At 33.9% G+C, this 14,664-nt stretch overlaps 1 protein-coding gene across 4 annotated transcripts in view; it reads right to left on the reverse strand.

Moving 5' to 3' along the window:
- SATB1 (SATB homeobox 1) overlaps nt 1-14,664 on the reverse strand; it is a 101,380-nt gene that overhangs the window by 31,351 nt on the left and 55,365 nt on the right. For all 4 annotated transcript variants that reach the window (XM_017875890.1, XM_017875893.1, XM_017875891.1 and 1 more), the window contains one exon: nt 6,966-7,178. In XM_017875890.1, the coding sequence (XP_017731379.1) occupies nt 6,966-7,178 (213 nt within the window). The remainder of the gene's footprint in view (nt 1-6,965; nt 7,179-14,664) is intronic.

Genomic DNA, 14,664 nt, shown 5'->3' on the forward strand with positions numbered 1-14,664 from the left:
CCAGCAAACTAATCCCTTAAGGACCTCATCTCTTTGGTTACTTAACAGAACTCAGGTTTCTATCCTCTAGAAACTTATCATCCTGGACAATTTCTCACATAAACCATGAAAACAGAAAATGAAGTACCCTGTAGAATAAACAAAGGATTTTTTTTTTTTTGGCATTAAATGATATAGCCTTTGAGTCAAGCTGCAGGACTTTGAGATTTATTTTACTCTGTTCCTAAAATATTCAGTGATTCAATTCTCCGTACTTAAAGCATAAATAGGAGACCCCTTTAAAATGTGCCTGCTGAATCCTAAGTTCTAGCCAATTAGCAAAATAATTCACCTCTTGCTTATCTTGAGACAGTTAGTAGATGCTTCCACCACGATACCACCTTTCAAGTATTGAAAAGATAATGCTGGGAAATAGTTGGCCCGCAGGCCTGAAGAGGACACAGCAGGTAAGGCAGGACAGGTGACCAAAAGTGGGGCCTCATCCGCTTCCTCTCCCGAGTTCCCCTTCTAGCTTTGCCACTCTAGTAAGCAAGGGCACTCATAGAGATGTATTAATGACTGGAGGCCACTAGAACACATACAGGGCTTTGAAGCAATAATCTGCTAAACACCACTTTAAGAGCCAGAAGAGTTAACGCATTATCATAAATTGCCTACAAAGTTGCTTTGGTGAGATTGGAAACTTTGCTCTGGGGTGGTCTTGCTTTGAGGCAAAGGGATAGATTTGATCACCCCATGGGGTCCCTTTTAATACCTATTTTTCTCACTGCTTAAATGAAAGGGAAAAGAAAAGCCATTTCAATCATTTTGAAAATTGAATGTTATGGAAATGGGGGCACCAAGTCCAGTGCACTGAAGAAACATATCCTTGGTAGTGATCTGCTAAGCAATAGTTAAAAGAACAGACTTTGGAAAGTTGGTCTTTCGATCTGTTTTTACAATAATTTTCATTATTTTGTAAAAATGATGTTTTAAGAATTTATCTTTGAGGTGTGTTATAATCATTTGTTTCAACCCTGTGACTTTGTTTCTAAAAACTTCTTTGGTTATTTTTTTTTACTATAAAGCAATTATAATCAAGCACCAATTCTAAATTATTTTAAAAAAATCATTTCCTAGCAGCCAACACAATCAAAAGTGAAAAAGAAATATACAAGAAATTTTTTTTTTTAAATGAATGTGAGGGTAAAACTTTAATGATTACAAAATTAGAAAGTATCTCTGTATTACTCACTTTAAAATATTTAGGAAAGCTCTTCTTTACCATCTAGTTGGCCCAGATAGGCATTTTATCATAGATAAGCTATTAGAATTCTAGAATCACATTTTTTTCCTAAACACAAGCTATTGCTTAAGGGAAACTGACTTGGACAGCTTTTCAGAAATATGAAAGCTGAATTTTCCCCAGGTAAAATGGAAACAAAATCTTTTATACCTCACTCTACTAAGTACTATTTTAGCTCAGTACAAAAAAAATCTTCTTTAATCCTGGTTTAGCTTTTAATATTATATCACACATTAAAATTCATAAAGTAGTTCATTCCAGGCAAAACAAACTACTGTTCAGCTCTTCTCCGCAAATAGCACAGGAGGTAAAATAAATGCAGTTGCTTTCAGAATAGCTTTTATCAAGGTAGGGTGTACTACTCCATTATTAAGGCGGCGCCGGGGAAGTCGTTAAGAATTGGAGCTTCTACTATTTACCCTCCCATGTGGGGATAGGGTGTAGCACTAGGGTCTGCTTTTTATTTAACTAAAATTGTGTGGCAGGACACAAATTTTCCATGAAAACTCTATTTTGCTTCTTCATGGATTGCTAAATGCATCAAATCACGCTTTTAGATTACAGAAAATGAACTCTACTTTGGCCTTGATTGGTGAACATCCTACTCTGATAGATGAGGAATTGCCTGCAAGCACACTGCTTTTACACAAACAAAATTAAAGTTATATGTAGTTTTAATAATGGTGATAATAAACACTGACATTTATTAGTTGTTTATTATGTGCTGGACGTTGTGTTAACGTATGTTAACTTCTTAACCTGCCTAGCAGCCCGGAGGAGGTATTATGATTGTCCCATCTTAAAATTGAGAAAATTCCGTTAAATCAAACATGTTAAACAATTTGTTGGTAGGGCGATGCTGAGATCTACACTTAACTTAACTAGAAACCACAAAGTTATTTAGAGTAAGTTATTTAGACATTACATGCGCCTTCTTTACTTGAAAAAATTCTTAATTTTAGAGCAGGCTGGACTTGCTTTTGGTGGTCCTTTGATAAATTTAGCTCATTAATGTCTAATTTTTTAATAGCTATTGATTTTAATATTAACATCCAATCTGAATTTATTTTCAGGGTATAATTATGTTTTCTTACTAATGAAAATAAGAAATATCCTATTTTATGGATGCTTATTAGTGATGGAAAATATTTCCCACTCTCAAACTTTATTAACACTGTCTTTAGCACCATGATTTAACACTTTTAGATATTTGTTTCTTTCCAGGAACAGTATTACTTTCCAAATCGAGACTTTAAAAGTCTCCCAGCTTTTAAAAGATGACAATTAATGGAATGCATTTTCTAACTACATAAGTTCCTGCCTGTAACTTAACCTGAGATCAAGATGAACCTACGTTTCATTATATCATAGAGGGATTTCTTGTAAAGAGAACAGTGCAACTACCAGATTAATTATATACTCTTTATATTAACTTCATAAATTTTCTAAAGCATTGCTATAAAACAGCACACCTTTAGTAGAAACTAAAGAATTACATAAAGAGATGTAAAAAATGAAGAAAAGAAGACTTGTGTAATTCATGTAAAAGTTGTAACTCGATAATTATATGCTTTCAAACAGCCTTCATGGAAACAAACTGCTAAATTAATTTAACTCCAAAAGTCACACATAGTAAAATGTACAAACAAAACTTAAAAAAAAAAATACTCCTACGGTAGAAATTATCACTTAAAATTCTGTAAAATATATAATTCTCAGATAATAATTATGAATTATCATTGTTGATAAAATTCCTGTAATAAACTCAGGAAAATGTGCAAAGCTTATACTGAAAAGAAACCTTAAGACCAAGGAACTTGGGAGGACTGGGTTCTCCCAGATATTTTCATAAGACCAAAATTTAAAACAGGCCATTTTCCCCACAATCCCAGAAATGCCACTGCCTCGTCTTCCCAAGTAGATAATTTGTGAAACAAGTTATTTTATTAGGACAATGCTTTCGCACATGCTCCTCTTCCCATTCTAACAATAAAACCTCCCATCCTCTATGACAAACAAAAAGATCTCCAAGTTTCACTTTTCCCTTTCTAAAATAAGTTTGCCTGTATTCTGAGGACGTGGGTTGAAGTAGAGGAAGGAGCAAGAGACTTAGAAGAGGATTTGAAAACTGACTAAACCTTAAACTTGGTTTTCTCATTTTTCTTCTAGCAAAAGGTTGGTATGAAGATTCAATGAACTGATGTATTCAGTTGCTTTCAGAATGGCTTTTATCAAGTTAGGGTGTGAATCATTATCAGGTGCAAGATATTCTTATTTGTTGAATTAGAGCATGTAAGTTGCGAAAATATGCTTGCAGAAACCAGGTCTGGCCCAGAGCCTATAGCCCAGGCCGAGGATGAAGCACAGGGCATAACTGCCCCTCCTGGAGCACAAGGGATACCTCTGCAGGGAGGCATCTCACCTGGACCAGGCCACCAAGGAGCTCTGGTGTTTCCTGAGGCTAGGTGTCCCCAGGTGGGGCCTGACTAGCCAGGGAAGTCCTTTCTTGAAGATGACTTAGAATTCAAGTCCCTCAATAGTTTAGGTCCTTCTTATGGTATGCCCTAAGGGCACTCCAAAATCATCTTCTGTATGTTTTACACTCTATAAGGAGCTGGAAGAGAATCCAGTTTCCCAGGCCTTAATGGGGGCTGGGTCTTCTGTGAACCACTGAGGGCCTCTGCTTTTAACATGTGGTTCTTTAGAAAGAAATCAGGTTTCAGGTGCAACCCAAACCCAAGATTTGTCTCAAAATATGTTTCAAATCTCTTCATTTTGGGGGAAATGAAATGTATACTGATTTCACATGGACTCCTCTTTGGCAAAATGTAAAATTTAAAAAGACAAAATTTTGCCGTCTGTTTATCTGTGGTTTTCTCCATTTTATCCTTTATTTTAAATCATTTTAAATATGCATAACAGGTTCCAGTTTAAGCATTATTTCATTATGTCGACTGCTGCTACAAGACAGTACTAATTCAAGTGCTCTATAACGTGTTTTTCCAAATCTAAAGTACTAATTTTGCATTGATAATACCTTTAATACCTTAAGAATTTCTTAAAATTTAATTCCCTGAATCATGGTTAAACGGAAGAATGTGAACAAACTGGTAGTGATCTCCATTATAATAATATTAATAATTTAAAGATTTATATTGTAGCAACAAAATAAAATTACACACACCCATACACATGTCAGTTAATCATTTTGGAGTTTGGTTAGATGGTCAGTAATGCTGCATTAATAGAAATGTTTTATTTGAAAGAGTTTCACTAAGCATCTACAGTATGTATATACTGTATATTTTCATCATTGGCTGAATACCCTAGCTATGGGCTTGGTCTCAACTCCTCTTTAGAACAAACAAATACAGCTAAGGGTGGCTCAACCAGTTAACCAATAATTCAGGCAAAAATAAATTAAACATATAGTCTATCCCAACTTATCAGCAGATAAAGCCTTTAAACATACATATAGGAAAGTTATCCTATAGTAATTTAACAGCATAATAAAAGAAATATCACTTAATAAGAATTGGTATAACTTTAGCTCAAGAAAAAACTTGAATAAGGATACCAAAATCACATTTGGAAAATAAGTAAAATCATAAGAGTCCTAGAAAAATTAAGAAACAAAAGCTGTATTAAGGAACCACAAAATCAAGTATCTGGCTAGACTTTTTTTTTTTTTTTAAAGCAGTTCAATGTTGAAGTTCATATTGGTCTTAAGTAAGCCATTCTTTTATTAGTATTGCAGATTAAGTGACAAGTAAAGTAATTCTCTGCTCAGAGTCCTGTCAGTGATGACTTTAGGAGCAAAGTTAACTAATAAAAGTGTGTGTATTAACACTAAACACTACAGAAAAAGTATCAAACCAAATTATTTCGTTTCGTACATTTTTTCTCTTTAATCATTTCTAGAAGTCATAGTTTATCTTTTCTCTTTATTCTTAGAAGTCGTATTTTTTATATATAACGAGTTCCTCATTCTTTATCTTAGGAAATATTTTATAGAAGCATTTAGAGATCAAATTCAGTAACTGTGTGTGTGGGCAGGTGGGTGTGTACATATGTATATAGATGCCATGCTTTTCTCCTAAAGAAGCATGGCTTTTTTATTCACAATTATAGCAATGATTTCCTTATAGTCTGTTCCTATAGACATCAAGACCACATTGATTTTCATTAAATAAAATAGCGAAAATGGATTTTGTGACATTTCTAAAAAACAATTGTTTCAGAATCTTATGATAAGCAGTTTATTATTTAGCCACTCAACAAGTGGCTAAATATTTATGTTTTATTTATGGAGTATCTGTAGTACTTTCAGTCTTTAGTGCTGAATGAGCTTTTTCTAGATTTCTATACATGAAAATGTATGCCTACTTTCTACTATTAATGAGAATAAAGTAACATCAAGATACAATTTCACTATGACATTGTCATAGGAATATTTTGACTTATTCTTCCCCATTCAATTTTTATCCAATTTTAGCTGACCTTACTTTTAAGAGCTGTAAATGTCACAAGTTAAACATGTAAGAAAATACATTTGCAGCCAGGCACGGTGACTTACACCTGTAATCCCAGCACTTTGGGAGGCCGAGGTGGGTGGATCATGAGGTCAGGAGATTGAGACCATCCTGACTAACACGGTGAAACCCTGTCTCTACTAAAAATACAAAAAAATTAGCTGGGCGTCGTGGTAGGTGCTTGTGGTCTCAGCTACTTGGGAGTCTGAGGCAGGAGAATGGCGTGAACCCAGGAGGCAGAGCTTGCAGTGAGTGAAGATCACGCCAATGCACTCCAGCCTGGATAACAGAGCGAGACCCCGTCTCAAAAAAAAAAAAAAAAAAAAAAAAACACAAAAAAAAAAAAAAAAAAAAAAATTGCTTTGTGATTTTGAGTCTATACACGTAACTAGCAAATTTTTATCTCAAGGGGATTTGTAATTTTTTGTTTACAATTTGATTTTACTGATTATGTATTTCTATAAGTTATGAGGTTAACTTTTAACTAAGTTTAAAAACAATAAGATTCACAATCCCAAAGTACCTGGAGCAACTTTCTTTCTGCTGTATACTCCATTAAAGATTTAAAAAGAGTAAAACATGCCCATATTTTGGGAATATGGATAGAATTCCTTATCAGCCCCATTTAAAGCTGCCTTCAAGGATTTTATTAAACTTAATTATGAAAGATTACAAATGAGATGGTGTGTAATTGGTACCAGCTGCAGTTCGTATTGGAAAGTATAAATACAAATGAAATTATTTATTTTTATTTACTATTCAAATGGCGATTCTAAAACTAGTTGGGAAAAAACTGACTTTATTCTTTTTCTATTGAGTTTAAAATACTTCTTTACTTAATAACAACAGTAGAGACAAATATCCCATTTAAAGACTACTTTCACCCCCAAATAACCCAAAGAATGAAGGAACACAAAGCAATTTTCTTCCTTCTAATTAGCAGCTTATTGTTTTTATATGAGAATTAATGATTTGGGAACAAATTCTCCTCAAGCAACTATACGAATTTAAAAACATCTAAATCAATCAATCATCTATCTATCTATCTATCTATCTATCTATCTATCGAATTTCTTATTGAGATTCTTCCTCAAGCATTAAAAAAAAGTGCTAAACAAAGAAGGGCAAGGAGGCAAAGGAGACTGCACCTGGGGAGGGCGGCTGGGTGGTGTGCTTATCAGGGGGGCGGGACCCATGGCTGAGGCAGCATTCAAGCTCCTTTCCCTTTCGTCCTGGTATATTCGGTCTCTTTCAGCTTCCGGTAACTGCAAGAAATTCTGCATAGCCCGAAGGTTTACCAGCAAAGACTGGGATGCAGTCTTGGGGTCCTCTTCCTTTCGGAGGATTTCTGAAAGCAAGCCCTGCAAGAAATGAAAGGCACAGGGTGAGCCTGCTCCCGTGCTCTGCCTGGCCAGCAGTGATCCTTCCCTTTTCTTCTCCACTCTGTTTAGAAAATGAACAGTCAGAGGCATTAATTCTGCATAGGAATATATTAGTTACAATTGAAGTGGTAGAGAAGAGAGCCTCAATTGTATTCTTAATTTTATTAAGCATCTGCTTTACATATAACATAAACTGAAACTGCCTAATTGGTCTCCTGCCTTTGAGTAGCTTAACTTGCCATGAAATCTTTCACAGAGAGACGATCCAGGGAAGTTAAGAATAAATGAAATCCTTATAATGCAACAGCATTGAACTGTATAGTTCTCAAGCTGCCTAGACAAAGGCAGTCTAATGCCTACAGCCTAATATGTAAAGATACAAAGCCATTCCTAGAGAAGTAGAACTTTCCAAGAAAATACCAGAAAATGAATTTTAACATATTACAACAAAGGTTATTACTAAAGCATCACCTAAGGTTTATGCTGTATTTTCACAGGCAATGTTTAAAATTATTCCTTAAACTCCAACTTATCAAAGTACATGACACTAGATGACCCTTTCAATTTACCATTTACAGAGAACCTCACTGACTATCACAAATGATTCTAAATACTATCTTGCTATATTATACCACTGGGTAACAGGTTTATATTTTGAACTTTAAAAACCATATATAAGAATTGAAATATATTAACCACTTTTCAACATTGTGAAAATCCATCATAGCATGCCAAGGAAGAGAGTATCAAATTCTGTAATTATCAAATTTCTTGGGGAATAAAAATTGCTATTAGTGATAGAAGAAATTTATAAACCATTAGAAAACTCTTAAGATGTCTTTACCCCTAAATAACAGAACATCAATTTTCAACTATTTTTTTTAACTTTTGGAAGAACTCTTTTAAAAATGGGTGGTTCTCCCCATTGCATTGATGGGACAATATGAAACAAAAGTATTGGAAAAATTTTTTGTTCATTTCATAAGGGCTAAGCAACCCTTCTCTCTTTAATCTTGTACATGAAATAATGCTTGGAATAGTAAGACATATTTGGTTTCTTCACTTAGCAGAGTATCAGCTTCAGAATAAAATTTTGTCAAGATTTCTATAGAAGTTGCAAATCTGCTTTCCAAGATTCTGCAGAAATGGTTAAAGGTATATTGGGGGAAAGAAGGTAACGTGTCATGTCAAAACAATGAAACCCCAAGGTTAAAACATTTGTTTTTTTCATGGTTTATTAGAAGTACAAACCTGGTTTTGTTCCCAGATTTAGAGATAATGTACCACATTGCCTAAATGTAACAGTTGGGTGCAGACAATACAAAAGTACTGATACTTCTTAAAATGATTTATAAGCTGGTATTTAAAAAGAACTTTAAACAGGTGCAGAGGGCTTCAGAGTCCATTTTAAAGTTGTCCCTCACTTAAGTCTCTTACAGCTAAAGCCTGGAAATTGGACCTGAACTTTCGGTTTTACCCTAAGAAATGTGACTGAAGAATGAAGGGCACATGTCCTTTTACTTAGGATACTAATGAGTAATGCTGTAACTGTGTCTACACAAGAGCAAAACATCTAGTTAATTTAACTAAAATTCAGTCAAACAGGCAGTCAATCATCCAGCTATTTAATTTGCACAAGGCCAACTAATTAGTTTGACTGTGTTTCTGATATGTCATATTGAAAGTAAAACATTCAGGTCTCAAAAAAAAAAGTTTGAAAACAGGTGTAATGAAATAACCCTTGCTCTTTACTCCTGTCCACCAAATGTTATGTCTTAACAAATGTACTTGATATAGCAATATATTCTCAACTACACAGATATGGATACAGGCAAACATACACAGTATAAACACAATATGCTACAAATTCCTTGAGCATAATAATCTAATATTCGCTTTCATCATCCCAGCACAATGCCTCTCATGTAAATGTCTGATAAATATTTACTAAATGGACTAATCATGTGTATAAAGACCACAATGGAGAAAACAATCATAAATAGGTGATAGAAACTTAAGAATAAGATGTGTTTATAAGTAAATTCTAGCGGTAGTTATTGGCACTCATGTTGGGCCTACGGTGAAAAGTTCTGTGGCATTTTGTGGGATGTTTTTCCTAATTGTGTAATAATTTTAAAAATTAGATTAGGGCAAAAAGATAGTTATAAATATTTAGGATGTTATTTGGGAAGCTTGAAATTAGATACATAAATATCCCAAAAAACAAGTACTATATCACATATTTCCATCAAAAATATTTCCTGAGGCAGCAGAAATCTATAGTGAGAAAGTCAAATACAGGAAAACATACAAAATAATATTCTTTCTCAAGTCTTGCTAACATAAGACTAAGTCATTTCCATATGGCTGAGACTGGAAGATAGTATGTTACCTGGGAGAAAATTTTAAAAGATCTCTACCTATATTTTGATGTTGGTGTGACTTCCTATTTGAGCATACACGTGTTTTCAGGGGCAAAACATTTTACTTCCACTTAATTATTCTACTGGAACAAAGTTTTTTGTTTGTACGAAATATGATGATGGTGTAAAGTGATGTTTCAAGCCCTGAAACACTCAAGGAGCTTTAAAGCAGCCAGTGTAGACAGTCTCAGGTGTTTCAGAAACCTTTGGGGTTTTTTTGGTTTTTTTTTTTTTTGGCCCAGAGCTTTCAATGAGGGGAGTGCCCCCTGGTGGAAATGCTTGAAAATATTGTCAGAAAACATTTTGATTAGTGATAATTACTTAAAAAAGAAAAGTCACTTTAGAATAATTTTGGATGCAAAATGACTGCTATCAGATCCCAGATATGGGAATGCATGTTTTGGTCCTGTTCTGGTTGTTGTCACTTGAATAGCTGCGTTCATATTTATATGCTGAATTCAAGATATATGTGGCCACCAGTTCCCACTTCCTCTAATTGAATATATAGTATAGACTTGCCAAGGTCATTTGTATTAATGCCCCACATAGTGGACAGTAAGAGCGACCTCCTACCAAAAATTTTTCATGCTAAAAAATAGTATGCCAAGGCCATCATGTACCTTACTTACTATGTCACAGAATATGCTGAAACATCAAAACTAAAATATGTCATCAGTATCAAGAATCACTGGCGCTCAATAAATTTGTTGAAGTAAATTAAACAAAATCATTAGTCATTCTTATGTCTGAAAAGAACCTGAGAACTTGTATGTTATGTAGGCCATTACCAGCACCTCGTAAATATTAATTTTATTGAAAATCAGAAGCTGCCTTTCATTGGGACTTCACATCTTACCAATAATTAGATGTGAGCTGTATCTATGAAAACATAAAATTATTTTGCATTGTCATTACATAGTGGTTAAGTCAGAGTTCTAATTTTTTCAACTAAAGAATGAATTTACTGCTGAATTCCTAAACCTGTTTTACATTCCAAAACAGTTTACAAGTTATTACAAGTAAAATTCATTAGTAGTTGTAAAAGAAAGAAAAAACCTCCAATAAATATTATCAGTATTTCCAAAAGCTAATTATGAATTCTTTAAAACAGCAGATAAGCGAAAGAGACTGCCAATCGGAACAAAAAGCCTGTCTGGCCTCCCGTTTGTCTCCTCTTTGAACATAATCACTGATTCAAATAGATTTTATCAGCTTCATGGAACTTCAAAGCTCTCAGAAAGAAAATATGATTTGATGAAACCTCCCTCCTAAAAAGAAAATACATAGAATATTCTTCAAGGCTACCTGCCTCTGTTGTTTGGTGAATTTTTAATCACATGTCCAGGTAAAAGACTATTTTCAAACTCCACCTACTACCATGGACTCATGCCAAGTAAGTTTTAGTAGATACATTTATCTCTGTCCTTTGGCAGACTAACCAGAGAACTGTCACGTTCGGGTAACAGCACCTTTTTACCTTTTATTCAATAGTGATATGGATAGTGGACTTTTCTTAAATTACACTGTGAAGAATTATAGAAACACAGTAGCAATTTCTGTTATACTAAAGCAGGCAAATTTCTCTCCACCACATAATTTACAGAACTCAAATTTAATAAAACATTACATGATGGTCCATTACTGTTATCAGTTTTGAATAATCCATCTTCATTGTTTATTTTACTGGAAAATAAAGTGTGTCAAAGACAAGAGGGGGGGAAGAAAAAGGGGGAAAAAGCCACAGAGTGGGATCAGAGTTAAACTCTGGATTTTATTATTTTAAAAAAATCAAAGGATATTAAAGAATGTATTCGCATGTGTCAGAACCATTAAATAGCAATAAGATAGAGAAGTGAATTGAAAAGTATAAATCTAGACGCTTTGGCAATTACTTTTAGCCATAGGTTTCCATTAAAAAGACATCAAATAGACATAACTGAATGAATGACATATGCGAAAAGCTGATACCTTCAACAGCAATTAAAGAACATATGCCCATCAATTCAGAAGGGGAAAAATTCCTTAAAACAAGTAATTATATAAGTTTACCATAAATTTTCAGAAAAGGTAGGCTTAAAAAAATAGCCATGTGTGAAAGTCTTAAGAGAGGGTAATGTGTTAATATAGGGAACCCTATTAAGATGATGAGAAAATTCTCAAGAGTTAAAACATAAGACCCAGGATTTTAAAGTTATACAGAGCTGTCAATGACTAAAATAATCCTCAATTCATAAAAGTGTTATCTATCATATTAAGGTCTTAATGCTGTTTTTAAGGAACAGTGTCTTTATCTGACCCTATCATATAACTTTGTATTTGTATGTACATATTTTACATTAATTTTTTAAAAGTCAGAGTTGGAATTGCACATTGTACTAGGTGCACACAAATGTGTGATGTGCGATTTAACTCTGCAGAGCTCCTTGTCTATACATATGCATTAGCGTGTGTATTTTCATACTCCACACTCACACCATACCCTCACTCTGCACCTGCTTTTATTGAAATGCATACACTTTGAAATAAACACACTACATCCAGTCGTACGAATGCATAATCATTAAAAAATAAATGCAGCTGTGTATGTATGTGTGGTTTTTAAGAATGACCAATGAAAATACATTCATGCCTGCATGTGCAAAAGCTAGTTCTCAAGGAATTAATATTGAAATATATATAAAAATTTCCTCTTAAGTCAAACATCTTCAAATATGGCCCTATATCTACTTTGACTGAAGTGTATCAATTATCAATATAAAGCTTTAAAACCTCCTTCATAATCCAGGGCACTAAATATTTTTTGGGTAATGACTTCTTTTTCTAAATTGGCTATTATTAATAAGGAGGTATCTGTAATCAAGCTATACAAGGTTTTCATTCTCCTCTCACTCTCAGAAAATAAAGTCACTGTTTTGACATTAACCACAGAGATGATTACCTCTTCAAAGAGATTAATATGGTATAAAAGAGAAAATTTTGCCTTTCTTCCAGTAACAAATCCTGTAGATATTGTAGAATTTGTCCTTTTAAGGACAAAAGGCAGAAGAAATGGCCAACTCCTCATAGTAATGGCTATAACATCATAAACCCAAGAAAAGAAAAGCTGTAATGATGGGTGGCAACTTTATCCTCACTTCTCTGAGTTCTACTATCTTAGCATTCTTCACTATATGAAGGACACTTAGTGCTTTAAGAAATAACTATTTGCTCAATTTTTAAGACACCAGTAACTATATATATAAACATATATCCATATATATACACACACATATACACACTTACATATATACACACACATGTATATATAATTTGTGTCTATGTCACGATGTCTTTGGGGGTTTTTAACTCAATTCAAAAAAGCATTATTGAACTGTTATGTAGAGACCTACTTTTTTTGGCCTAGATGGAGAATTATTAGTACTTATAATATTTACTAAAAGAATGCTACCAGAAACAGGAATACTTAGAGGGTTGACTTTTCATTCATTTTCAATAATTACCCCACAACGAATATAGGTGTCATACTAATTTTACCAGCTAATAATGAACACAGTTTTTTAAGCTATAAGGATATGGAACTAGGTAAAACCACACAACTTTAACCTGAGACATAGCCTTGTGCAACTGCCCTTTTAAAAATAGACAAATATATATAAAAAAAAAAGATGAATCAACTGAAAACAAACACTGAATTAGAGGCTTTGTCAGGTCTCCTAACTCCCCATCTAGTTAAGGCAAGCCAAAAATAAGTCACAGCTGGGATTCTCCTAGGTATGGAAACTCTGCCAACTAGGAATTAATACTAGATTATTTCTGTACCAGAATTTTATTCTTATAATCATAATCACGCAATAAACAAAATAACTTAAATATGAAAGGAAAATGGGAGTCAGGCCAAAAAATAAGAAAAATTGACAAAAGAAAGAACAGCGGTAAAACAAAAAGATTGAAAAGGCATAATATCCTCATTCTAATCAAAGTTATATGGTTTTTCATTTTTTTTGTTTTTTTTTTTGGTTTTGTTTTTTGTTTTGTTTTAGTGTACCTGGGCCAAAAATAAACATATATATAATGTATCATACTAGTTTCAAAACAAGGAAAAAAATTATTCTCATTCACAGTTCAATAGAATGCATTTGTTTAGGGCTTCTCAAATATCTTTATCTTGTCACCTCTCATATACATCACTTTTTTTCCATGACCCTCTTAAACATCTTCCATGCTGACAGACAGTATCTTCACAGGAATTGGGCCAGGAAGAAAAAGTTGTGCACATTAGGGGTATAAATAAGCAGGCAGTGAGATCTCTACAAATGGATCTGCAAACTAAGGCCTGCCAGCCACACTTACTCCATGGCCTGTTTTGTAAATAGTTTTACTGAACTACTACCATAACCGGTGCCACTCATTTATTGTCTGTGGCTGCTTTATTACTCTACAGTGTGACTGAGATTTTACGTGTTTCAAAACCTAAAATATTTACTATCTGGTCGATAACAGAATAAAGTTTGCTTTATTCTGGTCTAGAATGAAGTTTGGTCTTGACAATGCCTGGTCTAGACAATGAAGTTTGGAAGACAACAGCATGAGGGAGAGCACAAAGCTTACCAACATATTATGTTAATACATCATATAATATTTTTTCAAAATGGCTGCTTAGAATTAAGTGGATTATTGCTTCCAAGGTGTTAACAACAACGACGACGATGACAACACTGCTGTGGAACTTTAACAGGGAACATTTATATACCTAAGTTTGATACGGGCAGTAACGTAACATAAATGGGAAAGACGATAGGCTAGAGGCCTGGAATCCTGCCAATGGCCTTGACCGAGTCATGAAACTTTTCTTAACTATCTACTATAGTTTATGATTCCATTATATAAAAGCACAAGTAATGCCAGTTTAAAACATGTTTGACATTTAATTAGTCTTTCAAAGCCCCTGAATTGGGATCAATCTGCACATAGGTTTCCCTTGATTCAGAAGTGTATCATAGGAAAAGGAGTGATAAAATTGAGGCTCAACCAGGAATAGGTAA

The sequence above is a fragment of the Rhinopithecus bieti genome, unplaced genomic scaffold (assembly GCF_001698545.2).
Source record: "Rhinopithecus bieti isolate Rb0 unplaced genomic scaffold, ASM169854v2 scaffold_8220, whole genome shotgun sequence".
NCBI lineage: Eukaryota > Metazoa > Chordata > Mammalia > Primates > Cercopithecidae > Rhinopithecus > Rhinopithecus bieti.